This window comes from Onychostoma macrolepis, chromosome 03 (assembly GCF_012432095.1).
Source record: "Onychostoma macrolepis isolate SWU-2019 chromosome 03, ASM1243209v1, whole genome shotgun sequence".
NCBI lineage: Eukaryota > Metazoa > Chordata > Actinopteri > Cypriniformes > Cyprinidae > Onychostoma > Onychostoma macrolepis.
The window spans coordinates 50,004,440-50,020,450 of record NC_081157.1 but is presented as its reverse complement, the minus strand read 5'-3'; the positions used below and the strand labels follow the sequence as shown (position 1 = coordinate 50,020,450).

The window sequence follows — 16,011 nt, the reverse complement described above, 5'->3', positions numbered from 1 at the left end:
CCCCATCCCTAGATCCGCCCCTGAAAAGGTGAAACTCCGCCCTCATCAAACACTCACCACGAAGAGACTCGTTATTTCTCCTTTCTGTCGTTCACCGTTCTGTCTTTACTAAAGAAAACAAAGAATCGGTCAAGTATTCTCAAAGAGAAACACTTAAGGATTTTTGAGCCGTTTGTTTGTGGACAGAAAGCAAATTTTTGTGATTTATTTTTGAGACCGTCGTTCAGAAAGTGAAAGTAAAGTTTATATCGCTGGAGCTCAAAATGGATTCACTAACTGTAGAAGAGCTTTCTTGTCCCGTGTGCTGTGAAATCTTCAAGAATCCTGTTGTTTTATCATGTAGTCACAGTTTCTGTAAAGAGTGTCTTCAACAATTCTGGATAATCAAGAAAACTCAGGAGTGTCCCGTCTGCAGGAGAAGATCCTCAAAAGACAATCCTCCAGTTAGTCTCACGATAAAAAACTTGTGTGAGTCGTTCCTGAAGCATAGAAATGAGAGGCGTTCATCAGGATCTGAGGAGATCTGTGGTTTACACAGTGAGAAACTCAAACTCTTCTGTCTGGAGGACAAACAGCCGGTGTGTTTAGTGTGCAGAGATTCAAAACAACATGACAATCATAAATTCAGACCCATCAGTGAAGTGGTTTCATCATATAAGGTGAGAGAAACGAATTGTGAATGCTCATTATGAATGCAGTTTCACAGATTTGGGGAATTAGTAACTATGGGGGCAAATACTTTTTCACACAGACCTAGTTGATATTGGATAACTGTTTTGTTTCAATAAATAACATTTTCATTTACAAACTATACTTTGTTTTCACTCAGATTGCCTTTGTTTTATGGTTTGAATTTCTGCATTAATTTAGTATGAGATACACAAAAACCAAAAGAAATCACTACTACAATCTACTACAATACTTTTGCACTGCATTATATGACCATATCACTGTATCGTCTTCTCTTTTTCCCCGCTGTAATCTGATGTTAAATGTATTTTTGTTCAATTCTAGGAGGAGCTCAATACAGCACTGAAATCATTACAGAAGAAACTTAAACACAATGAAAACATTAAAGGAGAGTTTGAGAAAACAGTTCAACACATGAAGGTGAGAAAACAGAATCCAGAGTCATTTTCATTACGGCTGTATCATCGCTATATACAGTTATGATCTGATATATTTAATATAATGGACTCCAGTTGATTATTTGTGTAAATGACGATCATCGATCTCCTTCTGGATGCGTTATATGCTGGTCTCTGAGTTTCTCTCAGATCTGAATGATGTGATTGTGTTGATGTGTGTTGATTGAAGTGAATGTTGTTTGATTTCAGTCTCAAGCTGAGCACACAGAGCGTGAGATTAAACAGCAGTTTGAGAAGCTTCATCAGTTTCTCAGAGATGAAGAAGAAGCTACAATCACTGCACTGAGGGAGGAAGAGGAGCAGAAGAAGCAGATGATGAAGGAGAAGCTGGAGGAGATGAACAGACACATCTCAGCTCTTTCACACACAATCAAAGACATGGAGGAGATGATGAAAGCCAGTGATGTCCGCTTTCTGAAGGTCTGATTTCAGATCATTGATTGATTGATGATTGGTTGAGTTGTTGATGATCAATGGTGTGTTTGTTCTGCAGGAGTTTCCAGTCTCAATGGAAAGGTGAGTGATATACTGGTGTCTCTGGTCTCTCTGCTTCTGGTCCAAAGCCACTGCGGTTCTGATCCTGAATGTTCTTCCAGAGTCCAGATCTCATCACAGCCGGATCCACAGACGTCTTCTGGAGCTTTGATTCATGTGCCACGTTACCTGGGCAACCTGCCCTTCAGAGTCTGGAAGAAGATGCAGGACATCGTCCAGAACAGTGAGTCTGCAGAAGATCTGAGCTCGCATACACACACACACACACACTAGATAGATAGATAGATAGATAGATAGATAGATAGATAGATTTCATTAAAAATAATTTAAAAATCTGCGTTATAATAGTTTTCCATTTATTTTACAGATTTCACTCAACTATTAGTGAAAGTTTGTTGCACTAAAAAAGTTGTGTGAACTCAATAGAGAATAAATGCTGAAATTTAGTGTTTTTTATTAAATATGACGGAGATTAGCATACAAACATGTTCACAATCAAAAAAGTTTGTTTTTTAAAGGTTAGTTTTGGTTTGGTTCGGTTTGTTTGACTTATGTTGTAGCCTAATACATCTGTTCTCTGATAGCACACTTTTTCCAAAGTTTGTCATGATTGTGTTATAGTTTATACAGTATAAAATAATAATTAATTCATTACATTTATATAGCACTTTTCTAGGCACTCAAATCGCTTTACATTGTCAGGAGACATCTCCTCATCCACCTATTCAAATTATTATTTCTATTCAGATTAGTTCTATTCAAATTAAAATATCTATTCAAATTATTATTTCTTATATGTGAACATGACTGAAAATTATGAATATTTTGTTTCTGCCTGTATCTTTGGTGGCAGTAAATTATTTCCTAGATTTGTAATATGATCAGAGATATTCAGGGATAGAAAATGGATAAACAGCTTGAATATTCATAATTGAGGGCTGGGAATGAAAAGCCCCTTTCTGCTGATTGGTCAACCAAAGATCAAATTGTGCCATCATCAGTTCTTCCTCAGTTCCAGAATAACAGAATAAAAGTCCTCCACTGGCAGTGGTTGATTATTATTCTGTTGTGTGGAATCAAGGACAATAATGCATACTGTGAACATTCCCTGCAAACTGTGTCGCAAATTAGCCTTCATTAATTGAAAAACATGAAATATGTAATTCTTTCCCTCCCAGTATCTGCAGATTTCTCAAGGAACTTTAGCAGTGAAAGATTAAAAAAATATTGTGACATTAATAAAAAGAATGGGTTAAACATATGTCAATTTCTAAAAACGTAAATTTCTAAAAACTGATGAAGCTTCTCAAACTGCTTGGTCAACCAAATCAGTTTGTGAGTTTTAGCAACAGTGATACTGTCTGATTTATCTGGATACGAAATTGGTATTATATTACTGTATTTTATTGGTGTAGTAATTTACCATAGTATATTGAGGCATAGCCGGAGTGGGACTCGTTTTCAGTCCTGGAGTTTCATGCCGTAGACTGGCCCACTTTAGTTCACGACTGACTATATTAATGTAATTAAAACCTCAGTATCACAGTTGCCAACTCTCGCGAGACAACTAAGCAACCGCAGCTTCAAAAACAAGCCCAAAACAAGCCCAATATATTTTTTTGATGATTTATTATCATCAATAATATTTATTATCAATTATTTATTACCAATAATTGAGCCTGCGACATATTCCACTGAAACCACTCTTTTATCTGAAAAGCAAAAACAGAAGGTATTTTACAAAAATTAGCCACCTGCAACAAAAGTGGGAACAAAACTCGTCTCCAATCTCCTGTGAGCAGAATAGGGTTGGAGAGATGGAAAAGGAGAAAAACAGAAGAGCTTCAAAGGGGAGCTGTAACATAGCCACATATTTATAGCCTAAAATATATAAGGGTCATTCTGTGGAAATGTCCATTTTTCTGTCCTTAGCCTTTACAGAAATATTACACTTGAAAAACACTTAGTTACATTTTTTTTTTAAATATATATATTTTAAAATGAAACAATGGAACAATATTTGAACAATTACACCTTCTTGAGCCATCAATGTGGCAATATTTGTTTTTAATTAATTATAAAGAATCCCAAGCACCACAAAACGACTCGTCTCCACAGCCATGTACAGAGGGAAAGTGCTTTATTTTGAGGTCAAAAACAGGTTTTTCTTCCATTTAAAATAAAATAATGTATACATAACTATCAAATAAATGACATAAAAAACAAAATGTGACATAAATATTATAGAAAAATATATAAAATATTATATTAAATTATAATATATATTATATTAAAAAAGAAAATAGTATATAATATTATTAAAAAGATTTTAAAAAAAGATTTTAAAAAAATCATTAAGCTGTCATTTATGTGTATTCATGAAGCCAAAAGGTAATCTAATAATGTGGCCTAAATTTAAATGTTAAAAAAGAAATACATTTTAAGACATCTTGTCATACCAGGCTACTAGAACCAAATGTATTTACTCAGTATTAGGATATGACTACTTGTTTTTTTTATTACAGCCCGTGATAATTAATACATTACAAAACATTAGGCTATAAAAATTAGGCTAAAAGAAAGTCATCCCACTCCTCTACGTCTACTTCTATCATCGCTTGAATTACAGCGTCACGCGCCTTCTTTTCGAATGTGATTTTTCTCCAATGAGGGGGAGGAACATTTGGCAAATTACGCTTTGGCACTTATATTATTGCACTGGTTGGCTATTAACTGCGAGCAGACAGAGTGTAAATCAATGCACTGGAGAATACGACGAACATAAATAAAGAAACGAAGTTGCTTGTCAGATTTCCCTAACAAGCAACCATATTTTTTTTTAAATAATTCTCCCGGTGCTGCCGATTAGACAATCCAGGCCTGTGTTGAGGTAAAATAAGTGATTGTGCCATCTCTTTTCTTTTTTCATAGTGTCAGAAAGACGACTTGTTCTTCTGGGTAAAACTGGTGTTGGCAAAAGTGCAGCTGGAAACACAATACTGGGACAGACAGTGTTTGAATCTTCAGGGTCTCAAGAGACAGTAACTCGTGAATGTTCAGCTGCTCACGGAAACGTTTCAGGCAAACCTGTGTCTGTTGTTGATACTCCTGGATTATTTGACACACAACTGGAACAAGAGGAGTCAATGACAAGGATCATGAAAAGTGTTGATTTATCCAGTCCTGGACCGCATGCTTTTCTCATTGTGTTTGGTGTACGAAGATTAACGAATGAGGACCAGCAGATTCTTCAGATGATTGAGATGATGTTTGGTCAGGAGGTGTTAAAATACTCTATCATTCTCTTCACTTGTGGAGATTGGTTAGATGACAAGTCCATAGAGGAAATCATAAAGAAGAACCGTAGATTAAGACATCTAGTAGATCAGTGTGGAGGCAGATACCAGGTGTTCAACAATGAATTTGTGAATAACAGAGAGCAGGTGAATGATCTGCTGCAGAAGATTGACACGATGATAAAGCAGAATGGAGGACATTACAGTAATAAGATGCTTGAAGATGCTCAGAGAAGAAGAGAGGAGACCGACAGAGGAAGAGGAGAGAAAACAACAACTAAAACAAAGTCAGGAAAGTGTCTGTAGTTGATACTCCCGGATTCTTTAACATGCAGATGAAAACTGAAGAGTTCATGACAGAGATAATGAAGTGTTTATTCATCTAGTCTTTGGCAGCACACATTCCTGTAGTTTGGTCAGGAGGTGTTAAAATACTCCATCATTCTCTTCACTCATGGAGATCAGCTACAAGAAACCATAGAGACACTTATTGAGGAGAACAGTAGATTAAGACGTCTTTTGTGGAGGCAGATTTCAGATGAAGATTCACAGAGTCTCAGATGAAATGTGGATGTTGATGTGATTCAGTCAAACTCAGTTCAGGTATTTCTTTCTCTAGCTTTGACTCACTCACCTGTTTTCTGAATCATCGCGCTGAAAGACGCTCGGAAAGCATCTGACAACAGATTGAAACTGATTATTAAATACTGCTATATTCATCAAAGTATTTTCACTTTATTGAGAGAGATTTTACAGCTTAGGCCACTGATTACATCATTAAATATGACTTTATATCAGAAGCATAATATTCTGTTAAAGAGATCAAATAAATAAACAAAATTTTCACTTATGATGTTAGTCTTTGTTTCTAACAATCATATAAATCATAATTTAGTGTCTAGAGCCTTTCTGATAAATTAAACACTCACGTCTCACCTGAGTTTATTTTTCTGCCACAAGAAACAGATCAAGATGATGATGATAAGGACGGCAATAACAACAAAAACAGCCAAAATCCACAGCGACCGATCTATACAAGAGATGAAGAAATATGCAGTCATCTGATCAATAATAATAATACAACCACAGGGTTTAAGTTTCATAATCTTAATGGATCATCATAAGACATTATTCTTTTCTTTATTTCTATTTAAGAGTATTTTAGTAGCATGATTGATTAATATAAAATAAAGCAGGAATAAACACACAAAACAAACATTAAAACAGATTGAAATAATTTGTTAAACTCTGTGTTGTACCTGAGTGCTGGAAAGTCACTTGATTCAGATCATCTTTAAAAACACACAGTGATGATAAATATGAGTCAATATGAGAGAAAAGACTGAAAGTGGATTGAGTGTGAATCAGATCTGCAGTGTTTTATTAGTGAATAATCAGACGTTAATCAGCTGAAACTCACCTGAGTTTGGAGTCATTGCAGTTTGATTCCTCGCTGAAAAACACATTCACAATCATCATTTATAATGTTCTTGAAGGGTTAAATATGAAAACAGATGAGTGTTGAGAGAGATCGAGTTGATTTACTCCATCAGCAGAATCACAGATGATCTCATGATTCAGATTCACACAGTGAGACGTGACGAGACAGAAATAACAGGAGCAATCAGTTTGTGTGGTTTTGATGGATCTGCTATCAGACGCCCGTCCTGCTCAAATTTAAGCAAAAGAGGATCAAGTAATGTGTGTGTGTGTGTGTGTGTGTGTGTGTGTGTGTGTGTGTTTCTACATTACGAGGACCAAATGTCTCCACAAGTATAGAAATACCAGTATATTTTGACCTTTTGGGAACATTTTTTTTTGGTCCCCATGAGGAAACAAGCTTATAAATCACACAGAATGAAGTGTTTTGAAAATGTCGAAAGTTTTCTGTAAGAGGTTATGTAGGGTAAGAGGATAGAAAATACAGTTTGTACAGTAGAAAAACCATTATTCCTATGAAATGATCCCATAATGATAGGGATACCAATACGTGTGTGAGTGAATAATGGACAGAAACACACTCACCTCTGAATACCAGCTCTGCTCACAGTCAGCATTGAGTGTTTGGTTCAGTATAACAGACTGAATCATAAACAGAAAACCCACAGCGCTCTCAATCTCTGCACACGACACATTGACGTTATACATGATTCAGAGCTGGAAAAATAATGATTTAAATCAATTGTTGCATTATGTTATTATTGTTTACTTACAACAAACATTTAAACATTATTTTAAAGAAGTGAAAATGCAAAAAACCTCGTCTTTTAAATAATATTTCAGTTCCAAATACTTTAAAAATAAAAATCCTATTGTTTTCAACAAATCATGATTTATTAAATTAAAGCATGTACCGAAAACAAATATGCCGTGTTTTTCTGAAGAAGGTATACATTATAAAATGTGACAATTACATAGAAATATTACGTTATTAGTTAAGAGGCAGCAGAGGGCGCCACTGTCATACTGAAATAATAAAAGTAAACAAAAATGTTTTATTGAGTAGTAATAGCTGAAAGTGATATCAGGCCAAAGAAATTTGATATCTTCGCTCTTTATTCAAACATGTGGCTTATGATATACTGATGGATATATTGTCATTTTAATACTTTAACCATGTTTCTTACCAATATAACATACTTCTCATATTCTGACTGCAGAGCCGGCCCTAGGCATAAGCGAACTAATTGGCTGCTTAGGGCCCCTGTGGCCACCAGAGGGCCCCCAATAGTAGCCTACAGTTTATTTTATTTTATTTTATTTTAATTCATGATATATTATGTCAGTGGACAGTGGTAATTATACAAAAGCGCAATATTAAATCATTAAATAATCTATACAAATAATTGTATTATTTTCATATACATGTCATGCAGGCATGTTGATAATAGGCTATGCGCTGGTGCCGTGTGGATCTGTCAGATTAACATAACATTAACATTAAAAACAGAGTAAACTTTATAGTAACCTACACAATGTGTATATTTGATAGGAATAAAACACGTCGTCCATTAACTAAAAGGATTATTATTGCCGCTTTCTATAGAAATCAGTGTGTAGCCTATTTAACAAACTCAATTTATTTTTTACTTAATTGAAGTGTGTTTAAATGTCTGAAACCTAAAATAAACTTTATTCGGTTGAAAACACTGAACAGTTATGAAATATGAAAAGCACTGTGCGCATGTTTCTTTTTTCTGAGCTCGTCTTTCTCTGTCTCAGCTCCAGCCAAAGCGTGGCGCGTCAAAGGGTGAAATCGATCGCGTTTTGGGGGTGGAGGGGGGACAGATTCAATTTAGGGGTTTTGTGGCACAAAACCATAGTTAGCTAACTATGGTCGTTATTTCCATTGAACTCTATTGGTAACGACAGAACTTGCGATCGTTTTATAGAGTTGTTTTATGTACAGATGCTCTCTGTTGTGTTTAATATTTATTATAAAAAAGCATGACTTGTAATAAAAGTACAACTTCGATTAATAATTAAGTTGTTAAAATAACATTATGTTAATGTGAATGCATTATCTGTTGGTTTATTTAGCTACTATTCAGCACACCACATTAAGTATGCCATTTAATACTTTAAGACTTTAATGAATGTTAAAGTGCAAATTAACACCTGACCACTCTTGTAAGTTTGAAACTGAGAAAAATGACTTTAAAGTTTTTAATTTGTCCAGCCAAATTAATTATAGGTAGGACACTGGAAATTTGGCAATTAGATGTTTTAGTAATGAAAATGATCTACATTAAAAAAAAAAAAATTGTGAGCTCAAACTTGTTTTTTACCCCTATTTTGAAGCTACTGTACTCTGCCTTTGCATTTTCTGCAAAAAGTGAGAAGTCACACCAAGACAAAAGACAATAACTTCCACATTATCAATATTTGGTTGCTGATCACCATTTACAAAATCGTTACAGTAACACCTGTATAGATTGATTTTTTCGGGTTACAAGAAAAGGTAGGATATGGATTTAATTGCGAACTGTTAGTACTGATTTTATGATTGATCATATGCTACATGCTACATCATTCGAGTCCATACACGTCCAACTATAAGTGACGGCCTGGTGAATAATCTGCATTACAAAAAGGAAATAATAATAAAAATTAAAAAAATTCTTCAAAGGTTATTCACGATTATGTATTGCTGCCAAGGAATCTAGTCTTTATATTGCTTTGTTATATGGAGCTGTTTAGTAGATCGCAATCTATTTAATTTGTTTGTCTAATAAAGTGCTTCAGTGACAGATCAGATATATGAAAGTATACAAGTTACACCATAATTAAAATGCGGCAGTCTTTAATGGTCAGTAAAAGAAAGGTAGAACACGGTATAACTCCAAGCTGGCACCGTAGCTTCATATTGACGCACGGCTAAACAAAGGCAGAACGCCGTAACTCCCCAGGTGAAAAATAAATATATTTAAATTGTGCTTTTTCAGACACACTTAATATATTTATATTATACTATACTAAGTGCATATTAAATGTATTATTTTGAAACAACTTTAAGTATATTAAGTGTATTTCAAGATATGTTTAAATTCGATTTTAATCTATTTGTAATATATTTAATATATTGAAATTGTGTTAAATTGGAACCACTTTAAGTATATTTAGTGCAATTTGAGTGTATTTATTAAAATACATTAAAATGTACATTTAATACTTCATGAACTACAGGTAAGGTATATTTGAAGCATCGGTTTAATGTGCTTCAAGTACATTTCAATTGTATTTCAGCTCATTAGAAATGCATTAGCATTACACTACTAGTATATTATATTTTTCAGTATATACACATACACTTTGATGTCTAGAAAACTTTAATGTATTATATATTGTGTACATTACAAATATTCATAAAGTACATTTAAAAAGTACAGCAGCATATATACTTTGGTGAAAAACAAAAAAAAACATACTATTAAATATACTATTAACAACATACTCAACTACATTTTAAAACATTATACAAAAAACATTATAATAAATGAAAAAAAGACTGAAATGCTATGGCAGAGCTATCTTATCCATTTGTAGAACATTTCAGTTATACCTGTATTACTGAAAAGTACATCATTTTACACCAATGAATAAATAAAAATTACAATGCAATTTTCTAAAGAAAAAACAAAACAAAAATTTACTGAAAAAAATGTACTGTGTGTGCAAAGACTGAAGATGATAAAGTTCAAGCAACAGAATAGGGAGGGATGGAGGGGGTTTGGAGGTGGACGAGGAGATGGCGTAGGGATGGTGAGAGGCAAAGGTGCGGGATGATGGCAGGATGTGGTGAAGGGATGGTGATGGGAGGATGAAGATGATGCCCTGGTGGCTTAGATAGTATTTGGCACATGGCACAGACCCAGAGCATCCCAGTGCTGATAACACACGGCGGAGTCGAGGGAGCGAGGAGCCAAGATGTAGATGGTGTGGCTGCCGACATCTGGGGACCGACCGATGGAGACAGAGCTGGTGGATCTGAAGCCGGATACTAAGGGCCGATGGAGCTGAACGTCGTCACAGGTTCTGGAGACCTGGGCACAGCCTAGTCGTTCAGGCATACAATATCTTGCACAAGTGCCTTTAGAAAAAAACAAAACAGAAACAAAATTAGATAACAGATTTTTACATGAATGACTGAAAGGAAGCACAAATTAGCCACCTGGAATGGACACATTGCTAACATTTTTCTTCCAAGATTGACCGAATCATCCTCCATTAGGCCTGATTCAAAAATCTCTATAACAGAGGTGATACGATATTAAAATATACTTACTATTCCTTTGCTTGTCTCTGCACTCAGATTTCAGTTTGTCTTCTATAGCAGCTGATCTGAAAAACAACAAATGTTAATATTTCTCACACGCACAAAAAAAGGCAAATGATGATTGATGATTTGTTTTCTATTTAAGAATGACAGAACAATGTACCTGGTCGGAAATATAGTCAAAAACCTTCCCAGCCTCAGCAGTTTCAGATGTACTGTATGCTCTTATAAGCAACCATTCTTACAATTTAATCTTTGTTCTTATCTGTAATGAGAAATATATATTAGAAAATAAAGTCGATAAGGTTGTCAAGCTTGAACAAATATAAACACCAATCAACCATCACTACCACAGTTGGGTGATCAGCTCAAGACAAAGTAACTGTATGTTCATAATCATGGTTTTTCAAAGATCATTAACCTTATTATAATGAAGCCAAATTGTTCAGGAAATCAGAAATAAATACACTTCATACGGAGATTTATTTGCAAATAAAAGAATGCTAATGTTGTACACGTTAATGACTAATTTTATTTTATTTTATTTTTTTCTGCCAATGCATGTGTCAAAAACACGACTGGTACAGACAAATAACGTTAATTAAATACAAATCTTACCTGAAGTCACAGTGAGGTTCCAATAGCCAGATGCCATACACGCTTGCAGAAGCTGGTAAACATAAGAACATACCGCTATATTTTCAAATTAATTTCATAATTCCCCCAAAACAATTTGAATTATGTCATCACTCACCCTTAAGATGCTCCAAACCATCTAAGACTTTCGTTCATCTTCGAAAGAAAAGCGGAGATATTTTAATGAAATCTGAGAGATTTATGTCCCTCCGATGAAAAGATTCATCAAAGATGTTCACGTTTCAAAAAGTTCATCGCAAAAAAACATCGCCAAAGTAATCCATATGAATTGCGTGGTTTCCTCCAAGCGCCCTAAAGAGACACGATCGCTCTATACAGTATAATACTGTTTAAATTTAGACTTATATGCACATTCAAGGGACATTTGCACGCACATCATATTTGATTTACGAAGCTCTCTGCTGCGGGCTCGTTATCATACGAACCAATCAGAGCCGTTTAATGGCTCTGGAACCAATCAGGTTTAGTCTGTGTTGTTTGAATTTAAACACAAATAAACGTGTTTTTTGTTTGTTTGTTTTTTTAAATTATTTATTTACTTTAATTCAGATATAATGTTGAAATCCTTGTGGGAATTTCAGAAATATATATCAGAATATAAAGGCGTCAAGCTTGAACAAATTTATAAACACCTATTACAATTAATGTATCATGTAATTAACAACAACCTAATCAACCAAAGTAGCATAACCCATATTAAACAACATATTTTATATATTGCAATGGTTAATAATATTTGACAAAGGTTTGTACATTGTAAAGGTTAAAAATGTTTTTCAAAATATTGTACTTTTCCAAATATTAAAATTATAAATACAAATATTTAAAATATAACCATGTGTAGGCCTACTGCAATATAAAGTACATTAAAAACCTACTAAAAGTGTAATCATTTTGTTATGTTCTTACACAAAGTACACATAAAATATACTTTAAGTAAGAGTAACATAAGTGTGTTTTTTTTGTAAATACACTAAAACGTCACTACAAGTATGCTTGTGTTTAGTATATTCCTTAAAAGTGTAACTAAGAATATATTTATTAACATAGTATTTCTAGCATACTTTTTATAAATACATTAAAAGTATGCTTCTGTTTAGCATATTTCTTAGAAGTATAACTAAGCATATATTTATTACCAAAGTATTTCTAGTATACTTTTTATAAATACATTAAAATTATGCTTCTGTTTAGCATATTTCTTAGAAGTATAACTAAGCATATATTTAATACAAAAGTACTTCTAGTATACTTTTTAGAAATATGTTAAAATGCAATTCAATATATTTTTAATGCACTTGAAATAAGCATGTTGGGAATACAAATGTATTATAAACATACTACTTGAATTTCAAGTATATTTTTAATACATTTAATACTCCGTCTTTTTCACCTGGGTCATTTTGAGCGTTCCAAACAAAGTGAAAAGCGGTAACTGGTGTAATACAGTGTTCTGCCTTGGTTTCTCCGGGGCTTTTCAAAGTTATGGTTAAGACGACCCATTATTTTCTTGAAAAAACACAGCACGGCAGAGGTGACGGCCATCTTAAAAACACATTTTTCCCACTCTTACTAACTGGAACAAACCATGTTTTTCCTAAAATAAACTATTGACTTACAACAAGATGTACAGTACATGGCATTTTGCATGCACTGTTATGCACTTGTGAACTTGTGTGTTGGAAAACAGTAAAAATGAGCAGCAAAAGTTTAACAACTAGAGCTGTCATGGTTTACACACAACTAATCAAAACTGTTCACGCTTGTTTCTAATGATGTGATCAAAGCAACTGTACAAAATGTGATTCAGTTCAGAGTGAGCAGATGCATTGAATGATGATAGCAACAATAGCTGGAAACAATCGGACGAGGACGCGAAAGAGTAAGGCAGGATCCATCAGACCACAGTTTTTTTTTTCTTCCCATTATTAGTCCTCAGGTCAGACCAGCAAAAAGACATGATTGAATCTCTCATTAGCCTTGACATAGTTGCAGTTTTCTCTGACTGTACACGCTTTTCATTTTGAGTTTTCTTTGACCTCTTGGGCTTCTGCAGTTGGACTGCTGTATTTTTACACTATGCATGTGCTGAATAATGACAGGCATACAATATTCAGTAGGCTACTTGCATTACATGCAGTTAAATAATTCACCTTACTATTAGCGATTTCTATAATTTTATGTAATTGCAAATTTTGTTGTATACAACATAATTTTTCTGCATGCTGTGCTCTCTATTTTTTAAAGTTCTTAAAATATAGCCTATAGTAATATATTGATAATAAATGAGATGAGACAGGCTGACGTACTACATCAACATGCTCTTTAATGAGATTCTGACTTTCAGTTTACTGCAGGAACATAGTTTTAACTTCAGGTCAGATTTATATCACATCTCATGCGTTTCAGTCAATGAAAGCCTCGGCCAGGATTTCAACTGCGAACGAAATTGGCTACTGGGACACCAAACCAAAGCGAAAGTACACAACAAACTATTGATTTAAATGGATACCCAGTTGAAAAAGAGATATATTTAAATTGTGCTTTTTCAGACACACTTAATATATTTATATTATACTGTACTAAGTGCATATTAAATGTATTATTTTGAAACAACTTTATATATTAAGTGTATTTCAATACATGTTTAAGTTCAATTTTAATCTATTTGTAATATATTTAATATATTGAAATTGTGTTAAATTGGAACCTCTTTAAGTATATTTAGTGCAATTTAAATGTTTTTTTTTTTTAAATACATTTAAAATGTACTTTTAATAGGCAAGGCAAGGCAAGTTTATTTATATAGCACATTTCATACACAGTGGTAATTCAAAGTGCTTTACATAAAAGGAAGTGAAATAGTCATTAAAAATAATAATTATAACAAGAAATTAAAAATAATAATCACAACAATAAAAACAAAGTGATTTAAAAATTGATTTAGAAAGAATTTAAAACAGTTAAGAATAGAAAATGATTGTATAGTGCAATCATTTCCGACGTAGCACAGTGCTCATTCAACAAATGCACAGCTAAACAGATGAGTTTTGAGTCTGGATTTAAATGTGGCTAATGTTTTAGCACATCTGATCTCTTCTGGAAGCTGGTTCCAACTGCGGGCGGCATAAAAGCTAAAAGCGGATTCCCCTTGTTTTGTGTGAACCCTTGGTATTTCTAACTGACTCGATCCTAATGATCTGAGTGGTCTGTTAGGTTTATATTCAGTGAGCATATCTCCAATGTATTTAGGTCCTAGGCCATTTAGAGATTTATAAACGAGTAAAAGTACTTCAAAATCAATCCTAAATGTAACTGGAAGCCAGTGTAAGGACCTGAGGTCTGGTGTGATATGCTCAGATTTTCTGGTTCTAGTCAGAATCCTGGCAGCAGTGTTCTGGATGAGCTGCAGCTGTCTAATGGTCTTCTTTGGAAGGCCGGTGAGGAGACCATTACAATAATCCACCCTGCTGGTGATAAAGGCATGAACCAGTTTCTCCAAGTCTTGACTGGAAACAAAACATCTAATTCTTGCAATGTTTTTGAGATGATAGTATGCTGATTTAGTTACTGCTTTGACATGACTACTAAAACTAAGGTCTGTCTCCAGAAACACCCCAAGATTTTTGACTTGGTTTTTAGTTGATTGACCCCTAGAGTCAAGGTATGCATTCACCTTGAGAACTTCATCTTTGTTTCCAAATGCAATGACTTCAGTTTTCTCCTTATTTAACTGAAGAAAGTTCTGGCACATCCAACAGTTTATATCATCAGTGCATTGGCAGAGGGAGTCAATGGGGCTGTAGTCATTTGGAGATAAGGCTAAGTTCTACCACCTCCTGTCACCGCCCCTCCGACAACCAGTCCCATGGCCCGACCTACTAGCTTCTCCGGGGAGGCAAGCTCTTGCAAAGGGTTTTTGTTGCAATGTTCTCTCTACTTTGAATTACAGCCCCATCTGGTCACGACGGAGCGGGCGAAAGTGGCATTCATTATCTCTCTACTAACGGGAAGAGCCTTGCAATGGGCGGAGGCCTTGTGGAATTCGCAGAGCCCGAGGACTGATTCACTGGAGAATTTCATCAAACATTTCCGAGAGGTATTCAGCCAGCCGACTACTGAGGTCTCGGTGCATGATGAGCTGTTCAAACTACGGCAAGCGGATTTGTCCATTCACGAGTACACGCTTCAGTTCCGCACCCTCGCCGCTAGCAGTGGCTGGAATGAGACTGCCCTGCTCTCCACTTTTCGAAACCACCTACCAGATCACCACTGTCCAAGGGAAACCGCTGTGCAAGGGGCGAGTGCGTTACCGGACACCAGAGATCATCCTCCAAATCGGGTGCTTCCATACGGAACAGATCTCTCTACTGGTGCTGGAGGAGGCGGTCGTGGATGTTATCCTGGGACGCCCCTGGCTTTCCAAACATCAACCTACCATCGATTGGAAGTCTGGGGAGATTCTCAAGTGGAGCATGGGGTGCGTGCAGGAATGCCTAAAGGATCTACCTGTCCCCATCTCTAACGGTACCAGCCTTTCACTCTGTTCCACCACCGTTGAAAGCCCCGAGACACACCAAGTTACACCCATTCTCCCCGAATATCAGTCATTTCAGGACGTGTTCAGCAAGGATGCTGC

The 16,011-nt window shown here is 35.1% G+C and overlaps 1 protein-coding gene and 1 long non-coding RNA gene across 3 annotated transcripts; one reads left to right on the top strand and one right to left on the bottom strand.

Annotated features, from left to right (window-relative positions):
- Window positions 1-52: 52 nt before the first annotated feature.
- irgf4 (immunity-related GTPase family, f4) lies at window positions 53-6,174 on the top strand. Of its 2 annotated transcripts, XR_009269830.1 has the most exons (7): window positions 53-659; window positions 1,015-1,110; window positions 1,338-1,568; window positions 1,642-1,664; window positions 1,745-1,866; window positions 4,575-5,542; window positions 5,900-6,174. XR_009269830.1 is itself a non-coding variant. In XM_058768778.1 (6 exons), exons 1-6 carry the CDS (start codon window positions 264-266, stop codon window positions 5,243-5,245), a joined length of 1,539 nt encoding a protein of 512 aa, XP_058624761.1. In that variant the 5' UTR covers window positions 53-263; the 3' UTR covers window positions 5,246-5,884. The 2 variants fall into 2 exon arrangements, 1 of the variants encoding a protein (XP_058624761.1); XM_058768778.1 differs by lacking the exon at window positions 5,900-6,174 and having other exon boundaries at window positions 4,575-5,884.
- Window positions 6,175-9,767: 3,593 nt separating this feature from the next.
- Window positions 9,768-11,713, bottom strand: LOC131536138 (uncharacterized). The gene is made up of 4 exons (XR_009269862.1): window positions 11,334-11,713; window positions 10,879-10,980; window positions 10,725-10,780; window positions 9,768-10,529 (listed from the first exon to the last, which is right to left on the bottom strand). It is a non-coding gene; the product is annotated as an uncharacterized LOC131536138 (long non-coding RNA).
- Between the last annotated feature and the right edge of the window lie 4,298 nt (window positions 11,714-16,011).

Bases quoted from the DNA above. Each gene is read 5' to 3' on its own strand.
- irgf4 (XM_058768778.1), top strand. From the start codon at position 264: ATGGATTCACTAACTGTAGAAGAGCTTTCTTGTCCCGTGTGCTGTGAA. The intron at 660-1,014 runs GTGAGAGAAACG...GTTCAATTCTAG, and splicing joins AAGTGGTTTCATCATATAAG to GAGGAGCTCAATACAGCACT. The intron at 1,867-4,574 runs GTGAGTCTGCAG...CTTTTTTCATAG, and splicing joins GCAGGACATCGTCCAGAACA to TGTCAGAAAGACGACTTGTT.